Genomic DNA, 25,751 nt, shown 5'->3' with positions numbered 1-25,751 from the left:
AATTGAGTACTTTTAAGATGACGCAAAAGCAAAATAAAGTAGGAAGAAACACAAGTACAGTAAAAGCAGATATATCTTTTTTTTTTTTTTGAGTGAGCAAATGAGATGGGCCCAGGAGTTACAGGACAGAAACAAGTGCAAATGCAGGCCTTCAAATTAGAAAGTTGAGAGAGATGGAAGACCGCCCAAACGGCCAATAACTACAAATTCTGGGCCAGAACCACTCCCTATGTGGTAGACAGGTTACCTAATGCTTACCACTCCCACTGATAAGCTAGAAGGCTTCCCTCCAACACAGAAAGGCTTGGGGGGGGGCTAAGAAGCTTACAAACAGTCCTGGATACAGCAAATCTGTATCTGGAACACTAATTACAGGAACGGTAGGAAACCGGCTTACAATTTTTTTTTTTTTCAAAAAAGTAGCAAAAACAGTAGTAAAAACAATTCACATGCAGTGCAAGCTGGCACACTTGAGTATGTAGCAATATTAGTCCACACACAGTTTGAAAAAATGTAATTAAATTAAAAAGGACTAAAAGCAAGTGCAGAAAGGGTTTATTAGGTAGAATGCGGTAAAGAGATGGGACTGGGGGAGTGCCCTAGATCAAATCTACAGTGAGGCAGGCACTGCAAAAGCAACCAAATTTAAACTACAAACCAAGAACAGGGAGGGGGGTGGGGAAGACAGTTTCACCAGAGATGTGAGGAATCACAGTGCAAATTATAAAACCAGAAAAATATATACTGATCTCTGTATATTTGCAGAACAGTAAGACAACAGATATCTAAGCAACAATTTAGCTCTATAATACAGAATAATACAGAAAAATATACTCAGCTCTATATATTTGCAGATAGTCTTGTAAGGCTGTCTCTCAGTACATGTGTACGTGTATATATGGGTCTACTTTGATTCACTGAAAACTCTCTTCACTGAAATCTCTCCACTAATTTCAAAACATTCACCCCAAATCACTGAAAGCTCAAATCACTGAAAACTCATTTCACTGAATCACTGAACGTAAGTACTGTTGGGCAAATAAAACATGTATGCCCTTTTCCCCACTGTAGTGCGATCCTAGAGTTAGTATATGTAGATATGTAGTTATTGGGTGTGGGGGGGCACAGCCCTCCAACTACTTTTTGTTTTATATTGTTAGCTTTCAGTGAAATGAGATTCATAAATATAAAAACTAAGTAGGCTGTGCCCCCCAACTAACAGTACTTACACTCAGTGAAATGCAACTCAGTGAAATAAGTTTTCAGTGATTTGAGCTTTCAGCGATTTTTTGAGGGTGAATTGAAATTCAGTGAAATGAGTTTTCAGTGAATCAAAGTAGACCTGTTATATATGGTTTACTGACATAATGTTGAATGCTAAATGGTTGAAACTGAATTGGTTGAACACACTATATTGGATGATCAAAATGTTGAAATAAAATGGGCCTTTTGTCCGAGGGGGGTTGAGAACCCCTGATAAGAGTAATCAAATCCTCAGCCATTTTGAGCATCTGCTTTTTAGGCATGGGGCCTTGAAAGGGGCCCTGTATGCACGATGAACATTGTTGAAAGTATACAATTTGCCCATTTCTGCACTGTAGTGCAATCTCGGAGTTGATATATTTAAGTAGGGGGGGGTGCAGCCCCCCACATGGGGGGTGCAGGGCGGCATAGCCCCCCTGAAAAATAGTAGGGTTGATCTCATTGCTTTTTCAATTAAATGATTGTAGACATTTTGATAATTCAATGTTTTGGGTTGAGATGTTATTTTTCAACCAAATGACTATCAGACACTATGAAATTCAACATTATGTTGGTAAACCTATACATATATATGTATATGTATGTGTATTTTATATATATATATATATATATATATATATATATATATATATATATATATATATATACATACATACATATATACATATACACACACACACACACACACACACTGTACATACTCCCTCCGTGCCTAAGTGTGCTTTTAGTGCAAGCACCACTGCAGCCCCTAAACCCCTTGCTACTTATTTACACTAACTCTGAGACTGCACAATCCCTAAGACTACACTGACATTCTTTAAGATTGACTTTCTCAGCACTGGTAGGCCCACCTGGTGGAAGGTCATGTCTGGGGATACTTGGTTAGGAATGAGCAATGCGGAGGATGAAAATTACAAAGGCAGTAGGAGGCCAGTGCAAGGGTTGGGTGCGGCAGGGAAAAGAGAGTTCACACAGGTGATGGGGACTTTGACCCCCTTACAAAGTTATGTCCACATGCTGCTCATATCCCTGGTTTCAGTCTCAACCCTCAACAAGTACACACGACACGTTTCAATGCAGAATTCTAAAATTACTCCCTAATTCTTGTTACTCAGTGTTGTTACTAAGCAACTGCATGCCAACAATGCTGCAACACTGTTACAATAACATTGTTTAAGACTTACAAAAGTATAAGGCTACAGAGAATAAATGTTCCACGTTAATAACAGGCTTGGTCAGTGTTTCTCAATCTGTTGCTAGATAACCTCACTGGTTTCCTGAATGCTGTTGTGAGAGCACACTACCTACAACACTTTCATTTATCATATTTATTTTGCTTTTGTTCTGGGTTTGTCTGATTGGGTTTAGTCAAAAAAAACTTTTCAGCAGAGGCCTGAGGAGAAAAGCTCCAATACATTAGAAATATTTTTAAACAGGCATTTAGTGATATATATAAACAGACATCAAACAAAATAGAGGCAATTATTACAGTATAAAAGATACTTCTGCATCAGCAGATGATGAAGATGGAGCATTTGAAGGGATGTATTAGTGGGTTTGTCAGACAGATAATGGATTATGAGATTAGTCTTTACAAGTTTAAAGAAATGGTGCTAACAGAAGCAACTAGGTAGGGCAGAAAATGTTAATATTGTAGTTTTAAGAGGTGGTATGGAAAGCAGGTTCAGAAACAACTGTGTACATTAATGTCTATCATAAGGTTAATAACAGAAGTATGTAGGCGGAGGTGAGCAGTGTCACAAAATAAAGTATTCAGCTGGAGATGTTAGTAAAACTATTTATGTATGGGTGAAGACTGGATGCGGGGTATAGGATTGTGTAAGTGGAGAAATGGTTGGACAATATGGCAAGCTGAAGACAACAGAGATGTTTATCCTGGAAATGTACAAGATCAAGTCCGCTGATTAAACAAAATGAAGTTTTAGATGAATTTTAAATAAGACTGCATTCTGAATGGATTTCAGTGGTAGTGGGATGTGGATCTATAGTGTAGCTACAACATTTGAATATAAAGATTCACCTGCATTATTATATTATTTGTTGTAGTTACTGGTGATTTTTTTAGAGTGCAAATTCTATTGGGGGAGTAGTGCTGTATTAAAGGCTGGCAATTTTCTGACTTATACAGAGGTCTATGAATTGTAATTATCTAAGAAAGAGCTACCTCGTGTGGTAGTTCTAACCAGTTTAATTCTCTGAGGACTAGGCAGTGGTGTGTTCTATTGCTACAGTTTGCTACAAATGTGGCTATTTTACTGTAATATTGCTCACATTCGGACAGTTGTCAGACTTCAAGGTTAGTGAAGATTGGGGCAGCATAGAGGGGTCTATATTACGGGTTGAAAGACAAAGTCACCGAACACTTCTTTATTGACACATATATATCGACCTCTGCAATTGCCAAATGGCCACTTCAGCAAATTTTTTCCCGGGGGGGGGGGGGGGAGTTGCTTGGCCATCATCAAGGATTTGCCCTTTTCCCCACTACAGTGCGATCTCTGAGTTGGTCTATTTAGTTGGAGGGGGTGTGGGCCTGTAGGCTTTGAAAGTTTGGTTTGTCTTCGGCCGAGCAATATTTTTCCCTGGAAAAAACTTTGCTGAAGTGGCCATTCGGCATTTACATGTTGATAAAGACGTGTTTGGTTATTTCATCTTTCGACATCTTAACATAGCCCCACACAGAGGAGAGATGGCAGTAAGAAATCAAAGGCTATAAGTCTACTGGTCATGGAAGTGAGTTAAGTTTTTACTCTTATACTGTACCTAGTTTTTGATGAGTCTTTTAATTGCTTGTGATACATGGCGATTGAATTTCAAATGATCGTATATGACACACAGTAATTTTGTGTGGTTTACTTTTTCTAATATGGCTTTGTTGGCAGAGATGATGGTGAACAGTGTTTTGGTAAAGATGTGTTGTGGGGTAAAAAACACTAATTTATTAGGAGGAGTTGCATATTATTTACTCATGTTTCAACTGATAAAAAGGCTTGCTGTGCAAGGTCTCTTTGGACAGAAATTGGGCATATCAGATTGGGGTCAAGTCAATGAACTAGGATAGCATTTCTTTTAGCAGTGTAGAGGTCATTGTTGAATATGTCGACATGTATGGGGCCTAGTGTACATCCTTGTGGGATACCAATAGTTACTAGCAAGAAGGTGGAGAAACTGTTTTTTTCCCCATTTCACTGCTTCTGCTGTTTGAAAAGTAGCCACAGAATCACAGCGGTGAAGAGCGGATGAGCCCTAAGGATGGAAATTTTGATAAATCTAGTAAGATGGTGAAGACTTTGCTTCCGACATTTCTGTGGGCATCGACCATAATAACAAAATTCAGCAAAGCAGCAGTTTTACTGTGATGAAGAATGAAGTAGTGCTGTCTTGAAAACAGTAGCTGGTTATCTATCATACAGTTGATAAGTTGTTTATAAACAGTTTCTAATATTTTTGATAGGAGAAATAAAATAGGAACTGGCCAGTACTTTGAAAGATCAGTACTGATTCTACCCGTGTGCAGTGGAATAATGAAGGATTTTTTTCATACTGAAAGGACTTTATTTTCAGATACTGCATCAATTTATCAGACGTGGGAGTGTATATGCTTTGTGCAACTACAACAAAAAGTTAAGCAATGACCTATTACACTTTACATCACCAGTTTCAACAAAAGTTCATTTAAAAGGAATACTTCTTACAGAAGCTGCAACTCGACTTCTCAGAACCGCTTATCCAAATAGAAATTAACTCTAGAACTTTAACTTTGATGGTTACTTACAAAGCCACTTTTTTCACCAGACCTTAGTTTTCTATGAATGATCCTGACTCTAAAGATTTCTGTATACTACCATTAATTCTGCAAATATTCTCTAACCGTACCCTAAAACACTACAGTTGACAGCATATAAATGAAATCTACAGGAAGACATTTTCTAGCACAGTCTGTATCTACAGCCCTTTTGCAAACCTCAATCAATTCTTCAGGAAATGCAATGAGGTTAAAATAACATTTGGCTATGTTTCTACTGTTCCTTTGAGACATGAATTTCTTGCACAAGTAAGGATCACACTTAACAATTCATACTTTGCTCACAGCTGCTATGCACCTAGAAACGGCAAGATAATACCATGCATTTGCATTAGACCACTAGCTGTTAGAGGAACACAAATTGCACATTGCATTTTCAGCCCAACTTTCTTTTGAATGATATCCAAACAGTAAACTGCTCCCTGAAACAATATAACCTTTTTGAATGACATCCAAACAGTAAACTGCTCCTTGAAACAATGTAACCTTTTTGAATGACATCCAAATAGTAAACTGCTCCCTGAAACAAATGAAACAATGTAGCCAGCTATTCATCCTTATTATTTTTAAAACAATGTAACCAGCTCTTCATCCTTATTATTATTTTTGAAACAATGTAACCAGCTCTTCATCCTTATTATTATTTTTGAAACAATGTAACCAGCTCTTCATCCTTATTATTATTTTTGAAACAATGTAACCAGCTCTTCATCCTTATTATTTTTGAAACAATGTAACCAGCTCTTCATCCTTATTATTATTTTTGTAACAATGTAACGAGCTCTTCATCCTTATTATTATTTTTGTCTACAGACTGTCGAGGATGTAAATGCTAATTCTTCCACTCCACACTTCCCTCGTCAGGCAGGCTGCAGAAATATATCAATGCTGACAAAATGCATTTCACTATGGCCATATATCTTCTCCTAAAAGATGCACCCTATCCCCTGCCTTTTGTTGTAAATGAAAACTTTCAGAATTTTCTTTCTGTAATAAAAATGAAACAAATGTTTTCAAATGCAGCTAGAATTAAAATATGATGCAGATAAATACAAACAAACTGTGGTTAAACAGAAAATTACCAAAGCAACAGCAGAAAGTGTAAAAAGTAAGCAACAAAGTCAAACATAAAGAACATTATATGAAAATACACGTAAAAACTTTAAAAATACCAATAAATGCAAAAATGAGAATGAAAATGCACCAGGGGTAAAAACAGCATGAAAGGGGTAAAAACAGCATGAAAGGGGTAAAAACAGCATGAAAAGGGAATATGTTCATTTTTTCTCCTTATTGCAAACCTGTTACTAATGTTAGCACCAGGGGTAAAAACAGCATGAAACGGGAATATGTTCGTTTTTTCCCTATTGCAAACCTGTTACTAAAGTTAGCACCAGGGGTAAAAACAGCATGAAAAGGGAATATGTTCGTTTTTTCCCCTTATTGCAAACCTGTTACTAATGTTAGCACCAGGGGTAAAAACAGCATGAAAAGGGAATATGTTCGTTTTTTCCCCTTATTGCAAACCTGTTACTAATGTTAGCACCGGGGTAAAAACAGCATGAAAAGGGAATATGTTCGTTTTTTCTCCTTATTGCAAACCTGTTACTAATGTTAGCACCAGGGTAAAAACAGCATGAAAAGGGAATATGTTCGTTTTTTCCCCTTATTGCAAACCTGTTACTAATGTTAGCACCAGGGTAAAAACAGCATGAAAAGGGAATATGTTCGTTTTTTCCCCTTATTGCAAACCTGTTACTAATGTTAGCACCAGGGGTAAAAACAGCATGAAAAGGGAATATGTTCGTTTTTTCCCCTTATTGCAAACCTGTTACTAATGTTAGCACCAGGGTAAAACAGCATGAAAAGGGAATATGTTCGTTTTCCCCTTATTGGAAACCTCTTACTAATGTTAGCACCGGGGTAAAAACAGCATGAAAAGGGAATATGTTCGTTTTTTCCCCTTATTGCAAACCTGTTACTAATGTTAGCACCAGGGTAAAAACAGCATGAAAAGGGAATATGTTCGTTTTTTTCCCCTTATTGCAAGCCTGTTACTAATGTTAGCACCGGGGTAAAAACAGCATGAAAAGGGAATATGTTCATTTTTTCCCCTTATTGCAAACCTGTTACTAATGTTAGCACCGGGGTAAAAACAGCATGAAAAGGGAATATGTTCGTTTTTTCCCCTTATTGCAAACCTGTTACTAATGTTAGCACCAGGGGTAAAAACAGCATGAAAAGGGAATATGTTCGTTTTTTCCCCTTATTGCAAACCTGTTACTAATGTTAGCACCAGGGGTAAAAACAGCATGAAAAGGGAATATGTTAGTTTTTTCCCCTTATTGCAAACCTGTTACTAATGTTAGCCAAAGGATTAATTAACCTTCTGTAGTGACATTCTGTCCACATGAGCTCCCTTCTCCTTACAGTGTGATGTACTACCTTAAGGTGTGCTGTTTTCCAGGGTGATGTACTCCCTTACAGGGTGCTGTTTCCAGTGCACTGTATTCCCTTACAGTGCGCTATGCTGCCATCTTAATGTACATGCCTCAGATCTTTACCATCTCAGCTTCAACTTCTCTCCTCACTCCCTTAATGATCATAGGAGATTATTAGGCTATCAACCCATAGGTCATTTTAAACCTAGCCGTTTCAATCCAATGTAATGCCATAGAGGTATTAGTCAATACCCAAGATTGCATTTAGTGATGACTGCTTATGTCCATGTGGGTTGTGGGCGCTATCCCCAGTTAGAATATACAGTGCCCCATCCACTCATCCAGGTTCCTCTTGAAGAGTGTTATAGAGGTGCTCTGTTTCCCATGAACTGGTAGCCTGTTCCAAAGACATGGCAGTCGCTGGGAGATAAATCTGTCCTTCCAGCATGTCCTATTTAAGTCACATGCCCTAGAATGGGTAGCCCTAGACTCATTTTTATTTACGGATATGCTGTAAGTTCATTAGGTTGGGTCTTGGGTTGCTCTGTAGGCCAGGCATAAGTCTCTCCTAAGAAGTCTACTAATGAAAGCTGGACTGGCATGACAGATGTAGGCATCAAGCCACTCCCCCTCAGTCCACAACTTAATCTCTTGCTAAAACCTACAAGCCAGTATCTTTAATGATGGATGTCCTGTGATGAAGGTTCTTGCTCTTCATATAGTGTGCATTTTACCATCAGCCATCTCAGTCACCAGCAGAATGCAAATTGTACCTCTCAGTGACCTCATCAGACCCATCTTCTACTACACAGTATGCATGTCAAGCCTTCACATCCACTGCTACCTACCTTTACAATGTGCTGTCCTTTCCACAAAGCCTGATTGACCCATAAGAACCACAAACTACTCACAATCACCTGTAGCCCATGTTTACTGTGTTGATATATTTATGTTCATCTTCTCCCCTGCTTCTCTGAGCCCTAGAACCATTAAAGGACCTACTCCTTTCCAACTTGGTTTAAAAGGTTCATTTTCTACCCTTTCTTCCTTGATCCCTAGAACCATTAGAGAACCTACTCCTTTCCAACTTGGTTTAAAAGGACCCTGCTTCTGTACATGGGCTTTGACTTGTACCTCTTCCTTTTCCAATGTACTGCTTCCGAGTTCCTCATTATGTCAATTCTCTGTTCTTGCACCATTTTGTCAGCCACTAATTATATTCTAGCATTTGTTCTTTCTTTATTCTAGCAAAATGTGGTACAGGCAGTTTCTCAGTGTTGGTAATCCACAAACACCTCTGCATAAGCCCCCTCACTTTACTTCCAGGTCTGCTTCCCCCACTGCTCTCTCACTTGTCAGAAGACCGGTGACCCTTACCACACGTCTGCATGACATTACAACTTAAAATTTTGCCTTAAATGAGGCTTGAAGTGCCACATCCAAAGCCTTATTGCTACATTTACACCCATCAATTCTCTTTCCTCGCCTTTCTACCGTACTTAACTCCCTTCTTACAGAATGTTCCAGAAGTAATCTCACCTACTCTATAGACAGTTCCCCTCTAAGTCACACCTCCTTATGAATTTCCCCTCTGCACTTCCTAACAACTTTCATCCCCATTTTATCAAGCCACCTCCCCCAAGTTTTACATGTTTTTGTCTACCCTTCCCTCTTCACACTTGGAGACATCTTGTCTACCACTCCACATACAGAGAGGCCACTGCCTCCATCTCTGGACCCATCAATCAAGACTCCTGGTTCCAAAATCAACTGCAACTCTACACAGCCAGAAAAATTTGGTATATTGGTGAAAAATGCAAGCTCTTCTTAAAATACAATATTTGCCTGTACAAACAGGGATCAAGTCAGACTGCATGCATCTGACGGTTATTAAAACATACCCTATCCCGGTAATTTTCTAGTCAGATCATCACGAACTTGCCTAGAACTCAGGGCATCAATTAGCAAATGGAGAAGCTTACCTCCAGTGCGTGCACCAGAACAGAGACGGCCTCCTCTGACACATTATCCAAGCCATGTTCAAATGCACTAACTATCATTCTCCCTTCCAGCTGTCCACGGGTGGGCAGCGTCATGGTATAAGAACATAACTTGAGATCATCGTCTTCCTGGGAATCTTTGGCAGTAAACTGCTGTGCTCCTGACAGGGGATTAACAGCTTGAAATCGGTGCTAAAAAGGAAAGGATCTGCATTTTAGTTACAACCCCTCATATGCAGGACAGTGTTAATATTTTTTACAGAACGAAAACAAACTCGGAATAAGGGTTTTCCAAAGCAAAATATTTCATTACAACAAAATAAGGTAAGCTCTGGGCAGGACGTGAATTTATGAACCTTTGAAAGAAAATACATCCAAAGAGGGTGAGAAAAGTTGCATACAAAAATGTTACTAAGAGGGCAGAACTACAATCCAAAAAAGAACTCTTTATGTACTCACCGCATTGCGTGGCACAGTGACAATAGCGTTAACAGGTGAATGGTACAGAAAGACTTTTATACCTTCTGACATAAAAACTGCAAACAGAACAGTACATAATGTAAACATACAATTACTGTTACAGATGTAGATAGGCATACACTATGCAAATCATGGTAAACAAATTAATTTTTAAGGGGGGAACACTTAATTGGTCCACTGCAAGGGCAATAAACTTAAAACTTCAAATGCATAAATAATATGAGAAGGGCAAAAGTCAGGAAGCAAAAAATATAACACTGGAATAACACATGCTTGTTATATCACCACATACCCAGTTAAATCCTGATGTGCTTTAACACAGGCACCGCATGCTTGTTATATCACCACATACCCAGTTAAATCCTGATGTGCTTTAACACAGGCACCGTATGCTTGTTATATCACCACATACCCAGTTAAATCCTGATGTGCTTTAACACAGGCACCGCATGCTTGTTATATCACCACATACCCAGTTAAATCCTGATGTGCTTTAACACAGGCACCGCATGCTTGTTATATCACCACATACCCAGTTAAATCCTGATGTGCTTTAATACAGGCACCGCATGCTTGTTATATCACCACATCCCCAGTTAAATCCTGATGTGCTTTAACACAGGCACCATATGCTTGTTATATCAGCACATCCCTAGTTAAATCCTGATGTGCTTTAACACAGGCACCGCATGCTTGTGATATCACCACATACCCAGTTAAATCCTGATGTGCTTTAACACAGGCACCGCATGCTTGTTATATCACCACATACCCAGTTAAATCCTGATGTGCTTTAACACAGACACCGCATGCTTGTCAGAGCACCACATACCCAGTTAAATCCTGATGTGCTTTAACACAGGCACCGCATGCTTGTTATATCAGCACATCCCCAGTTAAATCCTGATGTGCTTTAACACAGGCACCGCATGCTTGTAGTACCAGCACATACCCAGTTAAATCCTGATGTGCTTTAACACAGGCACCATATGCTTGTTATATCAGCACATCCCCAGTTAAATCCTGATGTGCTTTAACACAGGCACCGCATGCTTGTGATATCACCACATACCCAGTTAAATCCTGATGTGCTTTAACACAGGCACCGCATGCTTGTTATATCACCACATACCCAGTTAAATCCTGATGTGCTTTAACAAAGACACCGCATGCTTGTCAGAGCACCACATACCCAGTTAAATCCTGATGTGCTTTAACACAGGCACCGCATGCTTGTTATATCAGCACATCCCCAGTTAAATCCTGATGTGCTTTAACACAGGCACCGCATGCTTGTAGTACCAGCACATACCCAGTTAAATCCTGATGTGCGTTAACACAGGCACAATGCTATCAATTCCGTACTTAATAAATGTACGGTAAAAAAGCAGATACAATGGATGGAAGTAAAAGCAAAAGAAGCTGAATTTTGTGTGTGTGTGTGTGTGTGTGTGTGTGTGTGTGTGTGTGTGTGTGTGTGTGTGTGTGCGCGCCCGCATAGGTGTGTGTGTGTGTGTGTGTGTGTGTGCGCCCGCATAGGTGTGTGTGTGTGTGTGTGTGCGCGCCCGCATAGGTGTGTGTGTGTGTGTGCGCGCCCGCATAGGTGTGTGTGTGTGTGCGCCCGCATAGGTGTGTGTGTGTGTGTGTGCGCCCGCATAGGTGTGTGTGTGTGTGTGTGTGTGCGCGCCCGCATAGGTGAGTGTGTGTGTGTGCGCGCCTCTATAGGTGAGTGTGTGTGTGTGCGCGCCTCTATAGGTGAGTGTGTGTGTGTGCGCGCCTCTATAGGTGAGTGTGTGTGTGTGCGCGCCTCTATAGGTGTGTGTGTGTGTGTGCGCGCGCATAGGTGTGTGTGTGCGCGCGCGCATAGGTGTGTGTGTGCGCGCGCCCGCATAGGTGTGTGTGTGCGCGCCCGCATAGGTGTGTGTGTGTGTGCGCGCGCCCGCATAGGTGTGTGTGTGTGCGCGCCTCTATAGGTGAGTGTGTGTGCGCGCCTCTATAGGTGTGTGTGTGTGCGCGCCTCTATAGGTGTGTGTGTGTGCGCGCCTCTATAGGTGTGTGTGTGTGTGCGCGCGCAGGTGTGTGCGCGCGCGCAGGTGTGTGTGTGTGCGCGCGCATAGGCGCGTATATGTGTGTGCGCGCGCATAGGCGCGTATGTGTGTGTGCGCGCGCATAGGTGTGTGTGCGCGCGCATAGGTGTGTGCGCCCACATAGGTGTGTGTGTGCGCGCGCGCCCACATAGGTGTGTGTGTGCGCGCCCACATAGGTGTGCGTGTGCGCGCCCACATAGGTGTGTGCATGCCCACATCGGTGTGTGCGCGCCCACATCGGTGTGTGCGTGCCCACATAGGTGTGTGCGCGCCCACATAGGTGTGTGCGCGCCCACATAGGTGTGTGCGCGCCCACATAGGTGTGTGCGTGTGCGCGCCCACATAGGTGTGTGCGTGTGCGCGCCCACATAGGTGTGTGCGTGTGCGCGCCCACATAGGTGTGTGTGCCCACATAGGTGTGTGCGTGCCCACATAAGTGTGTGCGTGTGCGCGCCCACATAAGTGTGTGCGTGTGCGCGCCCACATAGGTGTGTGTGTGCGCATGCCCACATAGGTGTGTGTGCGCATGCCCACATAGGTGTGTGTGTGTGTGTGTGTGTGTGTGTGTGTGTGTGTGTGTGTGTGCGTACACCCACGTAGGTGTGTGTGTGCGTGAATACCCACGTAGGTGTGTGTGTGTGCACGCCCAGATAGGTGTGTGTGTGCACGCCCACGTAGATGTGTATGTGTGCACGCCCACGGAGATGTGTGTGTGTGTGTGTGTGTGCACGCCCACGTAGATGTGTGTGTGTGTGCACGCCCAAGCAGATGTGTGTGTGCACGCCCAAGTAGATGTGTGTGTGTGTGTGTGTGTGTGTGTGTGTACGCCCATGTAGATGTGTGTGTGTGTGTGTGTGTGTGCACGCCCACGTAGATGTGTGTGTGTGTATGCCCACGTAGGTGTGTGTGTGTGGGTGTACGCCAACGTGTGTGTGTGTGTGTGTGTGTGTGTGTGTGTGTGTGTGTGTGTGTGTGTGTGTGTGTGTGTGTGTGCGCACGCCCACGTAGGTTGTGTGTGTGCGTGTGTCTGTGCATGCCCACGAAGGTGTGTGTGTGTCTGTGTACGCCCACGTGTGTGTGTGTGTGTGTGTGCATGCCCACGAAGGTGTGTGTGTGTGTGTGTGTGTGTGTGTGTGTGTGTGTGTGTGTGTGTGTGTGTGTATATATACGCCCACGTAGGTGTGTGTGTGTGCACGCTCACATAGTAGTGTGTGTGTGTGTACACCCACATAGGTGTGTGTGTGTGTACTCCCACGTAGGTGTGTGTGTGTGCGCATGCCCAAGTACGTGTGTGTGTACGCCCACATACGTGTGTGTGTGTGTGTGTGTGTATGAACATTATCGAAGCTGTTGTGCAACACTGTAAATTCTAGCTACATCCTGCTGGTTACACTAAAACTGAAAGTATTTAATTTCATCAAAGACTGCGTTTTTCTACCTTCAAGTGCTGGGCAACAAGGGATTTTAGCATCCACAATAAGCAGGCTACCAAGCTTCAGCCTCCATTTATTATACGATCGAGGTGTTTGCTTTCCTTCAGTCATCGTTATTTTCATTTGGACTTGCATGCGTGTGGAATTCCAGAAAACTGTAACTACTATTTTGAAGAAAGTTCAGAATCAGAACTCCTGATACTGGTCACAGGGAATCACAAAGGCACCTGAAACTGCACTGTGTGACATAATGGCAGTGACTGCAGCAGAGTTTCAAATGATGTTCTGCTTTGGCCATACATGAGAAGCAGCTGTTTCATGCAAGACGTTTCACAGACAGCAATATCAGATGCAAGGAGGAGATACGCAAGCCAAAGAATAGTTGTGTAAAATCTTACCATAACCATAGATGTCCTTCTCTTCCATGTTGCAGTACTCAGACTGGGATTTCCTGCCTCAGGTGACCCAATGTCGGCTCTATACAAAAGCTTAAGCCTGGCTGCTGTAGGTGCATGGGACTTCACATGCAGGGCCATAAAACAGGGACCATAAATGTGATGTCTGCACACACAGACCTCAGAACTTGAAGCACAGAATAAGGTGTACAAGACAACAAGTTGAGGCTAAGGAACAAATGCCCCTGAAGGGCTGTACAGATTAGCATGTAGGGAGTGGACACAGACGTCAAAAGATCAATCATCCAGTAGAGATAGAAAATAGGGGGTATGGAAGGTGGGAAGGAATACCGCAACATGGAAGAGAAGGACACCTATGGTCATGGTAGGTAGGAATACTGCAACATGGAAGAGAAGGACACCTATGGTCATGGTAGGTAGGAATACTGCAACATGGAAGAGAAGGACACCTATGGTCATGGTAGGTAGGAATACTGCAACATGGAAGAGAAGGACATCTATGGTCAAGGTAGGTAGGAATACTGCAACATGGCAGAAAAGGACATCTATGGTCATGGTAGGTAGGAATACTGCAACATGGAAGAAAAGGACATCTATGGTCATGGTAGGTAGGAATACTGCAACATGGAAGAGAAGGACATCTATGGTCATGGTAGGTAGGAATACTGCAACATGGAAGAGAAGGACATCTATGGTTATGGTAGGTAGGAATACTGCAACATGGAAGAAAAGGACATCTATAGTCATGGTAGGTAGGAATACTGCAACATGGAAGAGAAGGACATCTATGGTCATGGTAGGTAGAAATACTGCAACATGGAAGAGAAGGACATCTATGGTCATGGTAGGTAGGAATACTGCAACATGGAAGAAAAGGACATCTATGGTCATGGTAGGTAGGAATACTGCAACATGGAAGAGAAGGACATCTATGGTCATGGTAGGTAGGAATACTGCAACATGGAAGAGGACGACATCTATGGTCATGGTAGGTAGAAATACTGCAACATGGAAGAGAAGGACATCTATGGTCATGGTAGGTAGGAATACTGCAACATGGAAGAGAAGGACATCTATGGTCATGGTAGGTAGGAATACTGCAACATGGAAGAAAAGGACATCTATGGTCATGGTAGGTAGGAATACTGCAACATGGAATAGAAGGACATCTATGGTCATGGTAGGTAGGAATACTGCAACATGGAAGAGAATGACATCTGTGGTTATGGTAAGATTTTACACAACTATTCTATGTCCTTCTATTCCTATGTTGCAGTATTCATTCTGTGTGAGGGTACCACAGCTTAGAGGGAGTGAAGGGAGGGGGTAGAGGTAGAGGATTCCAAGAGTCCCTGCAGGATTGCCCTGGCAAATCCTGCTCTGGACCTGGAGACTTGGTCTAGCTTGCAGTATTTTGTGAAAGTGTGAACTGTAGACCAGGTAGCTGCTTCCATGAAAGAAAGGCATTGGAGGTAGCCATGCCTCTAGTGGAATGAGCTCTAACTCCTTGAGGCAATTGTTTGCCATGATGTGAGTAGCAGAAGAGAATGGATTTCCTGATCCAACAGGAATGGTTTGTTTGGTGACAGCCTGAAGGAAGGGTTTGTGTGCAAGGTCACCCTGTCATTGTGGAAGGTGGTGTAAGGAGGACAGGCCATGAGGGCCTGTAGTTCAGACACTCTTCTAGCAGAGGAAATGTCCACTAAAAGAATTCTTTTCCATGTGCACATTTGTATAGAAGCTGTGCTGGCTGGCTCAAAAATGATGTAAGGAGAGTTTTTCCAGCACAAAATTGAGGTCCCAGGGAGGAGGGATGGGTTTTCATGGTGGTCTGATATGCAAGACTCCTCTCAGGAAAAATTTACCATCCAGTCTGGAAAGCAATGGTGGCTGTAAAGGCAAACAGGCTGAAATGGCAGAAAGGTGGACTTCCAATGAAGAGTATGCTTGTCCTTCATTAATGAGCTCACATATAGAGGTAAAGACAAGTGAGGGATTCACCTGAAAAGGGTCCCTGTCCTTAAGAGAACACCATTTTGAGAATCTCTGCCATTTAGACAAATAGTTTTTTCTAGTTGTTGGTTTCCTGGCCTCCCTCAAGACTAACAGCACGCCCTCCGAGTAGTTTTGTCTGAAAGGGATCAGAAGTTGATCACCCAAAGAGTCAGGTGCAGCAAGGACAGCTGGGGGTGAACAAGGTGCAGCAAGGACAGCTGGGGGTGAACAAGGTGCAGCAAGGACAGCTGGGGGTGAACAAGGTGCAGCAAGGACAGCTGGGGGTGAACAAGAGATCCCTTTTGTCGCATTAGTAGGTCCACCTTGTTGGGTAACTTGTGGTAATTGCCCTTGGCTAGGGAATGAAGGAGGAATCAGTGTTGCCTTGGCCAATAGGGAGTCACCAGCAAGATTTTTGGTTGTCCCTTCTTGATTTTCAGAAGGACCTTTTGTATTAGAGGGAAGGGAGGAAATACATACAGGAGCATTCCCCTCCATAGAAACCTGAAGGCATTCACTCTCCAGGCTAGTGGACTGTGATCCCTGGTGCAGAATTTGTTTAGTTGTCTGTTCTGGGGGAAGGCAAACACATCCACTTGAGGTGTGCCCCACTGGTGGACGATGTCTAGGAAGGTATCCCTGTGCAACATCCATTCGTGTTGCAGAGAGGATGTTCTGCTGAGCAAGTCTGCTTGTTTATTTCTTGAGAGGGGATGTAAGAGGCCTGCAGGAAAAGGTTGTGGTTGGCTGCCAGACTCCAGATTTGTAGGGTTATCCGGCATAACTGGTATGCCTTTGTCCCTCCTTGTTTGCTGAGGTAACACAAGACAGTCATGTTTGTCTGTTACAATGTGGAGCAGCCCTGGTTGCAAGATGGGGAGGAAGCTTTTACAGCCAGCAAGACAGCAGTCATTTCTCTGACACTGATGTATTGCTTTTGCATGGCAGGGGGCCAACACTGTTGTACCCTGAAGTCTGTAATGTTGCCCTGCACCCTAGGTCTGATGCATCTGTGCGTTTGGATTGAGTGGTGGGAAGAAGAAGCAGAGGAATGCACTGGTTCTGTGAAATATGCTGAATCCAACACTTTAGTTCTGTTTTTAAGCAGGACAGAAAGGGAATGAGTTTGTCTAGTGGATGTTGGCTCTGAGACCACACATTCTTAAAGTACCACTGGAATTTTCTCATGTGCATTCTTGCTAATGGGAGCATGGGAATAGTGGCCACCATAAGACCTAGAAATTGTAGAAACCGTCTTGCAGACAGACGAGATTCTGAAAATAGGCTTTGAAAATGGGTGGAGAGGGGACTGCACTTTGTCCGATGGGAGAAAAGATCGCATCAGGCCTGTTCTGATCCTGCAGCCTAGGAAAACGTTGTCCTGTTGAGGAAGAAGAGAAGATTTCTGAAGGTTTAGGGTGATTCCCAAATTGTGAAGGAGAGACATGGTGAACTTGAGATGGGTTTGCAGGGTGGACTCTGATTCTGCCAGAATGAGAATGTCATCCAGGTAAGGGTAGATCTGTACTCCCTTGGTTCTGCACTAGGCAAATGGCTGAGGCCAAGCATTTTGTGAAAACTCTGGGAGCCGCAGACAAGCCAAAGGGCAAGACTGTAAACAAAGTGTGAAGAGTGGCCAGTAAAGCGCAGAAACTTCCTGTGGGATGGCCTGATGTGCATGTAAGCATCCTTTAGGTCTAGAATGACCATGAAGGCTTGGGAGGGGGATAAGGGGAAAAGTCTGAAGGGAGAGCATCCTGAAGGAGAGAATCTTTAGGAACAGGTTCAGATAGGATAAGTCCAGGATTGGTCTCCAAGGGCCATCCTTTTTTGGAACTAAGTAAAGACGGGAATAGAAGCCTTGTCCTTCCTGTCCTGAGGGAACTGGTTCTATAGTTCTTAGAGTCATGAGTTCTTTCAAAATGAGAGGGAATAGATGAAGCTGATTTTTTGGAGGGAAAGGAATCCTTTTTGCTTTTTCCTTCCAGGACAGAAAATATCCTTTTTGGATGATGGAAAGAATCCAAAGATCTGAGGTAATGGTTTTCCAGAAGGAAAGGCAGTGGGTAAGGCGGGCAAACAGATGCAGTTGAGCAGGACAGTCATGCAGAAGAGGGGCCCCATCTGTCTGGAAAGGGCTGCTTGGCTGGGGGCTGAGAGTTGGAGGGTCTGGAGTAAAGCCATCTCCTGGATCCCCTACACGGCCTTGAGGAGGAAGGACATGACGTTGAGGGAGTCCTTCTGATAAATGATGTTTCTGCCAGACAGTTCCTGTAATATCTAGGGAAGGGGGACACTAGCAGATGCTTAATGTCCTGCAGTTCTTTGCTTTTCTCTTGTTAAGTTTTTGAAACGTTTTGCTGAATTTTTTCCAAATAAAAAGGATGTGGTCCAGTGGAGCATCCATGATTTTGGATTTAAAATCATCTGGTAGAGGTTGTAGGCAAAGCCAGGAGTATCTGCACAAAGCAGATGCAGAAAGTAGAGGTTGTAGGCAAAGCCAGGAGTATCTGCACAAAGCAGATGCAGAAGCAACAGACCTGGCTGAGGCCTCTGCTGCATCATGACTGCACCTGATAGAGTGTCTGGCTACTTGTGTAGCTAGAGACAGTTTTGTTGCAATGTCAGCATTTGTTGGACTGTCTGGGGTACAAGCCAGCAAGGTGGAAGCCTGGGAGACCAGGCCCAGGGCATATTTAACTATGTGGGTTTGGTAACTGATAGCCCTGAAGGCCAGGGTAGAGGAGGTGTATACCTTCTTACCCATTCTGTCCAGGTTTTTGCTGTCCTTATCTGTGGGAAAAGTGAAGCAGAAAGCAATTGCCTAGACTGTCTGTCTGGGGACACAGCAATAACTGATGGGTCAGCCAGGGGAGGTTTCACCAGAAACTTTGTAAAATCTATCTGGCCTTTTAGGGGCAGGAGGTTGAGAATCTGGATTCTTGGAGACTGAGTTAAAGGCATTCAGGAAGGCTGGAATCACAGGAGGGATAGCTAAAGGAGACAAGTTGCAACAGTTCAAAATATCTTTTCTGGGTATCTGACATTAAGGTAGTATCCCACGAAATACTTTTTCATTTTTGAAATAGTTTCCCCAAAGATAATGCCCTCTGGTGGGGAATCTCCTTCAATAGATTCTTCATCCGGGGAGGAAGAATCCACAGGAGAAGCAATTTGAGAGACATAGGAAACTGATTCCTCAGAAGAGGAGGACTGGTCAGGTCCTTCTTCTTCTACTCTCAGTTGAGTAGTGGGTAAAGGTACGGAGGAAACAGAGGCTAGCCTGGGGCTCAACACAGTAATGTTGGCAGATGCAGGGCCTGTGGGCCTAAGGGCCATAAAGGCCTGCATTAAGGAATTGGTAAACGACTGCCAATCTGGAGCACCTTGAGGCGTAGGGCTCAAGTGTGTAGTTTTTTGTTTTCTCTTTGTTGCCATGGGTGCAGGGGTAGGCTTAGAGACAGAGGTCTGGGCTGGAGTAGGAGAGGTCTTGGTTGGCTGACCAAGTAATGGTTCCCCCTCGACATCGGTTGTGCCCGGCATCTGGATTAACTCTGCGGACGTGCTCTCCATGGCTGCCGGAACAGCCTCTTTCAGAGGAACCGTCGAAGCTGATGGAGTAATTGGATGTCCCTTGGCCCCTATATTGGTAATCAGCGGGACATCCGATGGCGAAGCGGCATCAGGAGTAGGTATGGAAACCTTGGCCTTCTTCCTCGGCTGTTCGGCTTAGGTGGCTAACTCGGGATCCATCCTGAGAGTGAGACATTTTAATCTTTGATTTTCCAAATACAAATTTAATGCGGCCAGCCGGCTGTGTAAGGTTTTTGGTATGAAGGACTGACAAATGGAGCAGGCCTTATGATCGTGCTCCTTACCTAAGCAAAACGCACACCAGTCATAGGTTCATAGGTTCATACTAGGCTATCTGCCCTAGGGCATTTATAAGCATAGCCAGAGTGTGTTTGGCTTTCGCCACCCATTTTAAATTAATTTTGCTATGCCCTTTTTCGAGGTTAGTATAATGTGCCTCTGTCTAACAGTGACACAGAAGTGATACCCGGGGTAAACCTACGATCTCCCATACACTCATCAAGATTCCTCTTGAAGAGAGTCAATGAGGGACTCTGCCTAACCTGGACTGGGATTTTATTCCAGAGTGAAGGGAGCCTCTGGGTTATGAATCTGTCCCTCCAGCATGTCCTATTTATTTCAGTGCTGAGGTTCAAGTCTCTCGTGCACGTAGCTTGATGGGATTTGGATTTTCTGAGGTGCAGCATGCCCATTAATTCCGGGTTGGACATGGCTTTATACATCAGGCACAGATTGCCTATGAGCAGGCGGTATGCCACTGAGTAGAGCTGGAGCTTCTTTAACCAGGCAGCATATGGCATCTGTTTGAGCCCTTTGATTCTCTTGGTGAGGTACTTTTGAAGTCTTTCCAGTTGCTGCAGGTGTCTGGTAAGGTACATCCCAAAAGGGGCATTGTACTCAATTATGGGCCTGATGAAGGATGAGTAAAGAGGCACGATGACCTCCCCTCATCTAGATGTGAATCCCTTCATGATTATGTGGGCTATATAAAATGTTTTTCTAACCACTTTGGCCACGTGGCTGTCAAATGAGAGATTGCTATCAACTTGGGTCCCCAGGTCCCTAATTACTTTTTCTGTACTTAATGGATTACCACCTATGTGGTAATTTGTGGGCACCTTGTTTTTGCCAAAGGGATGACTATACACTTTTTGGCGTTTAGCTTGAGGCCATTGCTCTGGCACCAGTTGTCTGTTTCTATGAGGCCCTTTTGGAGGATGCTTGTGTTGGCTGGAGAGTCGATTATGTGGCCCAGTTTGCAGTCATCTGCGAACTTGGTCAGCCACAGTCCTTCCGTGTTGGCCTGTACCTCCGAGAAATATATACCGAACAAGAGAGGTCCCAGGACTGAGCCTTGTGGGTTGCCACTTGTAACTGGTTCAGAGTCTGACATGGCTCCAGCAATTCTAATCATGTGGGTTCTGTCCTTGAGCCAGTTTGCAACCCATCTAATGACATAGGGGTTTATATTTAAGCTGGTGAGCTTATCTATAATGCCCGAGTGGGGTATTGTATCTCTTCGTCATGAGAGTCTTTGTGCAGCATCTAACACCTGCAATTACATTTGCTCTTTTTCTCAGACATCGGCTAAAAGAGAATCTACAGCAACCAAGCTAAAGCGTACGTACGCAAGAAAAACCCCAATAGGGTACTTATCTTTTTGAAATTAAAGTCTTTGGTCGTAGGAGCGAAACTGTCAAAGCCAACTTCATCTGCGGCTGAAAAGTTCTGAGGTCTGTGTGTGCAAACATCACATTCATGGTCCCTGGTTCATCGCCCTGTGTGTGAAGTGCCACGCACCTGCAGCAGCCAGGCTTAAGCTTTTGTATAGGAGCCAACGTCGGGTCGCCTGAGGCGGGAAATCCCACAGTATGAACACTGGAACATAGGAATAGAAGGACATCTACTGAGAAAGTGAAGGAGACTACATGTGCCTGCAGGTCACACAGGCTAAGACAAGTCACAAACACTTCCTAAATGAAATCCAACTCTGGCACGAAGTCTATTTCCTGACACTTAGAAGATCCTGATAATGACAACTCTATGAAAAACTTGTAGAGGACAAGGCTGCAGTGAAACTGCACACTAGATCTTGACATAATCACTTTAGAACTTTACTGCCATACAGGGGCAAAAGGAAATCAGCACTCTTGGGTATAAAATAAAAAAAAACATTTATTAACAAAAAACATGTCTCGCTACAATGGCTTCGATAACCCTCTAAACATTTATGAGTAATCCGAGTGAGGTCTGTGCTCAGCTACATTGTCACTTCTTAAACATGCTGCATATAAGGATATTTTTATTTTTTCCTTCGCAAACAATTCGAAATCATGAAAAAATATATAGTTTTCTAGTGTTTGAAAAGCACTGCTTCTTGCGTTTGAGAGGCTATTAGCCATATTACATGCCTTCAGTGGGAGACAATGATGTCATCTTTCACTAATAAAATCTGTTTAGGATAATATGGAACTGCAACTTACGTCAAATTTCTGTCTAACAGAAGAAAACTTCTTCTTGCCTTTGGATTTTCCAGGTTTTGCAGCAGAGCTAGCATTCCACGGCAGTGAGCCTGTGCAATCTAGTGGAAAAAGAACAATGAAGTCAGATCTTATCAACCTGATTATAACTGCAAACATTAACAAGCTATAACTGTATTACCTAGCATGTTCTGAAGCCCAAGTCACTGGTGTAATCAATGGAATGAATCAAAAGTTATAAACCCACCTAATGACAGATCTGCATAGTTGTGATTCATCCTCCTCTGCCATTATGACAACCACCAGCTTTCAATTTCCTCTGTATCAATAAAACATTCCCACGTTTCAGTTCCTCCCCTTTACCCATAAGTCCCTCTGTTTTACTCCAGATCTGGAGCATGCCAATAAAAATGGAGGGCAAACAAACACACTCACCATATGCCAAGAATGCCTAGGAGGACCCTCACCAGGCCAGAAAGAAAGTGGCCAGGGATTTTAAGGAGGATGAACCAAACCATGCAGACCTATTTTTATGGAGGTACACTACATTTCAAACCTCACACTGTCTGGTTCATCCTCTTTCACCAATAGAGGAAAGAATAATCGGTAGACATCCTGAAATGATATCTCAAATAAATGTAACTCCACAGGAAGACCAAGACCTCAAAATCACACTTAATTTGCAATGCCTTGCAAAAGGGCTCAAATAAGTTCACGTTGCAGCTGTGCATGCATTATGTATAGATACATTCAATTTTATTTTATTTTTATTTATCTATCTATTTTTTGTTGCCCGGGTTAGTCCCACTAGGCTAGCAGCCTCTTTTCAGGACAGACCTAAGGTAGTATTTATACTTCTACAAGAAATTTGGCCAGGGCATTGAGACACCTCCCCTACTCTTTTCTATAGGTCCCATGGGATCTTTTTCATCCACCTGAGCTACCACTAACTCAAAAAGATAGGACCTTGGTAGAAGGAAGACACACTCAGTTCAACACCCCGCTCCATGAAGCACTGTTACCTGCTACCTGGGGTGGGAACAGAACCCACGCCCTTCTGCACCAAAGGCAAGTGTGCTGCCTGTTGCACCACTGACACTGCTCAATATATTTGCTATATTAAAACATGATGCAATCAATTGTTTAGAAGTATAATGAAGGGATTGAAGATGTAACTAAGTAAAACAAAACATTTGTTCTTAGCAAAGTCTATAATAAATTTAATGAAGTAAACTGCATGTTATATTGTAAAGAAGGACCACAGAGTATGCTGAGGTATTTTAATTTTGCAGTGGGTGGAGTCTAACTAGTAACTGTTTATGATAGTGATATTAAAGTACTTTTCTGGCTGTAATGTAGCCATTGTTTATACTGTAGTAAGACAAAAGCTGGATAAATAATACAATGTCCTGACTTTGAACTGTTGGGGGTGTAAAAATGTCTTGATCATACTATGTGTATTAAAATAGAATAATTTACTGTGTTTTTGCACATGTGGAAATATAGACTAACCCTTTACACTACAAATAAGGATATATATATTTTTTTTCCTTAGCAAACTATTGGAAAGCATGAAAAATATAGCTTTCTAGCATTTGAAAAGCACTGCTTCTTGCATTTGAGAGGCTAGCTGTTTTTTTCTCATCAAATGCCTATAGTGGGAAACAGTGAGTCTACAGAATGATGCAATTAATCAGGAACGACTGAGCAATGTGCCCAGAGGCATTTGTGTAAGAAACTTCATGAAAGTATTTAAAAGAGGAGTGACAACAAACTCAGTGAAAAATGAAATACGACACAGAAGAAAGTGAATACTTTTGCAAGTAGCTGCTTCCCCAGGAGCTTTACTACTTCAATATTAAATGCAACAATGTACAGTTTAGTTTATTAATTTAAAGGTAGCCAGTGCACTTTTTTTTAAGGCTAAAAAAATCAGTTAACTGCAAACATGCAAAGTGTTTTTCACATCTGTAAAGGAAATGCAGATAGGATAAAGACAGATGGTACGTAGGCTCTAACATGATTAAACCTAGCTTTAAAACATGTAAATCCTGAAAGTGTAGCAATATGGAGGAGTAAACTTTCCTTTTCAGAAAACATATATAATTTGGTGTGCCTGGTGTAAGTTAAGATGGTTGGGAATTTGAGCGTGAATTTAGTTTTTTTCTAGTTTGTTTATTTTTATTTTTTCTTCTTTGTTTCTTGAATGTTTTTAAAGAAATTAAAAAGTCTGTGAAAATCTGACACAAGTTTAGACAGAAATGATGGGTCAATTGCACTCAAGATCAGTCTGCCAAGCATTAGAATTTGTATATATGTTGCAAGCTGGAAACATATGTTAAGAAGAACTATAGAGTAGAATATGTGAAAGTAATAGCTTTTTATTGAAATGATCACCTTATCAGTCTTATCAAGGAATGTAAATGGTATTGCAGGTTTAGACAAAAATCAAAGAACAATGAATTACATGAAGTGAATGGTACAAATAACATTGTTGCAGGAGACACATTTGGACAGAAATGAATATGCACACTTGGTAAAGAAAGAACCTCAGAACAAGTACTCAGCAGAGTATCAGGGACAAAGGCAATGGGATAAGAATACTGACTGAGAAGAAAAGAAAGTAAGTTATGGTAGACTTGTTTTAATAATGATTTATTGGTAGTGGAGGGGGATTACACTGGTACGTATTCAAATTCCACCTATTACTATGGAGCTTAGAAAAATTTGGGGAAATATAATTAGCTTTCAATGGGGAATATTATTTATGGGTGGGGACCAGAACCTGGTGTGCAACAGCAAGGATAGAGTGGGGAGCCTAGAAGGGAAAATACAACAAATGATAGATTTCTGAAGAAATATACGAGAATATTCACAACAGAATATGTGAATTTACTAGCAGGAACTCAGACACAATTTCCATATTATTCCCTAAGGTACAATAACTGGTCTAAACTGGATAGAAATTATATTTCACAAGAGCAAGAGCATTTAATTGAAAGCTTTGAAACACATCTAGTAATTTCAGACCATGCACCAAAAAGACTACGCTAAAAATGAAAGGTAATAAAGTAAAACAGACATCAATCTTTTAAAAAGACAGAAATTTAATGAAAGGATAGCAGAAATTACTTGAGTTATTAACGGAAATTTATTCAGAACTGATCGCTAGTGAGCGGGCTGAAATGAAAACGGCATTTAACAATGTTAGAAACAAGAGAAAGAAATATAGGAAAGAAGTAATGGGGATTACTTAAAGGGTTAGCACATTGCAGACAAAGGGGTACCTTACAGAACACGAACAGATGCAACTGCAGAGTGCTAAAGGGAACATAAAGGAGTATTTGTATAACATATATGAGTTTACAAAGGTTGCTGTTAAGCAGGTATTTCCCTAATAACAACTCCAGAACAAAAAATCTTTTAGCACAATGACTCTGGCAATAGAAAGCAGAAAGGGTTGTTGCCAAACTAAAAAAGCCAATGACAAGAAAAATAACCAGAAAATCTGTAGCTGTATTAGAGGTATTTTGTATTTTTTATGAAAGTCAATTTAAAGCAGATGAATGGGGAAACCAAGAAAAGGCACAAATGGAAACCTTTCTGGAAGACCTACACCAATGGATGAGGTTCAATAACAGCTATGACAGGAAGAGATAAAAGTGTTGATATATAACCAGACAACTGGGAAGAATTTGTGGTGTTCCTGTGGAAGTTTAAACGTTACCAGGGAAGA

At 42.3% G+C, this 25,751-nt stretch overlaps 1 protein-coding gene across 2 annotated transcripts in view; it reads right to left on the bottom strand.

Annotated features, from left to right (window-relative positions):
- TADA1 (transcriptional adaptor 1) overlaps positions 1-25,751 on the bottom strand; it is a 448,440-nt gene that overhangs the window by 250,990 nt on the left and 171,699 nt on the right. Inside the window, exons 4-5 of one of the 2 annotated variants that reach the window (XM_044085222.1) lie at positions 22,019-22,116; positions 9,513-9,722 (exon numbers count right to left, since the gene is read on the bottom strand). In XM_044085222.1, the coding sequence (XP_043941157.1) occupies positions 9,513-9,722; positions 22,019-22,116 (308 nt within the window). The remainder of the gene's footprint in view (positions 1-9,512; positions 9,723-22,018; positions 22,117-25,751) is intronic. The other variant, XM_044085223.1, reaches the window with a different exon arrangement.

This window comes from Protopterus annectens, chromosome 10.part0, assembly GCF_019279795.1.
Source record: "Protopterus annectens isolate FY-2018-M chromosome 10.part0, PAN1.0, whole genome shotgun sequence".
NCBI lineage: Eukaryota > Metazoa > Chordata > Ceratodontiformes > Protopteridae > Protopterus > Protopterus annectens.
This window is presented reverse-complemented; position numbering and strand designations above follow the sequence as displayed.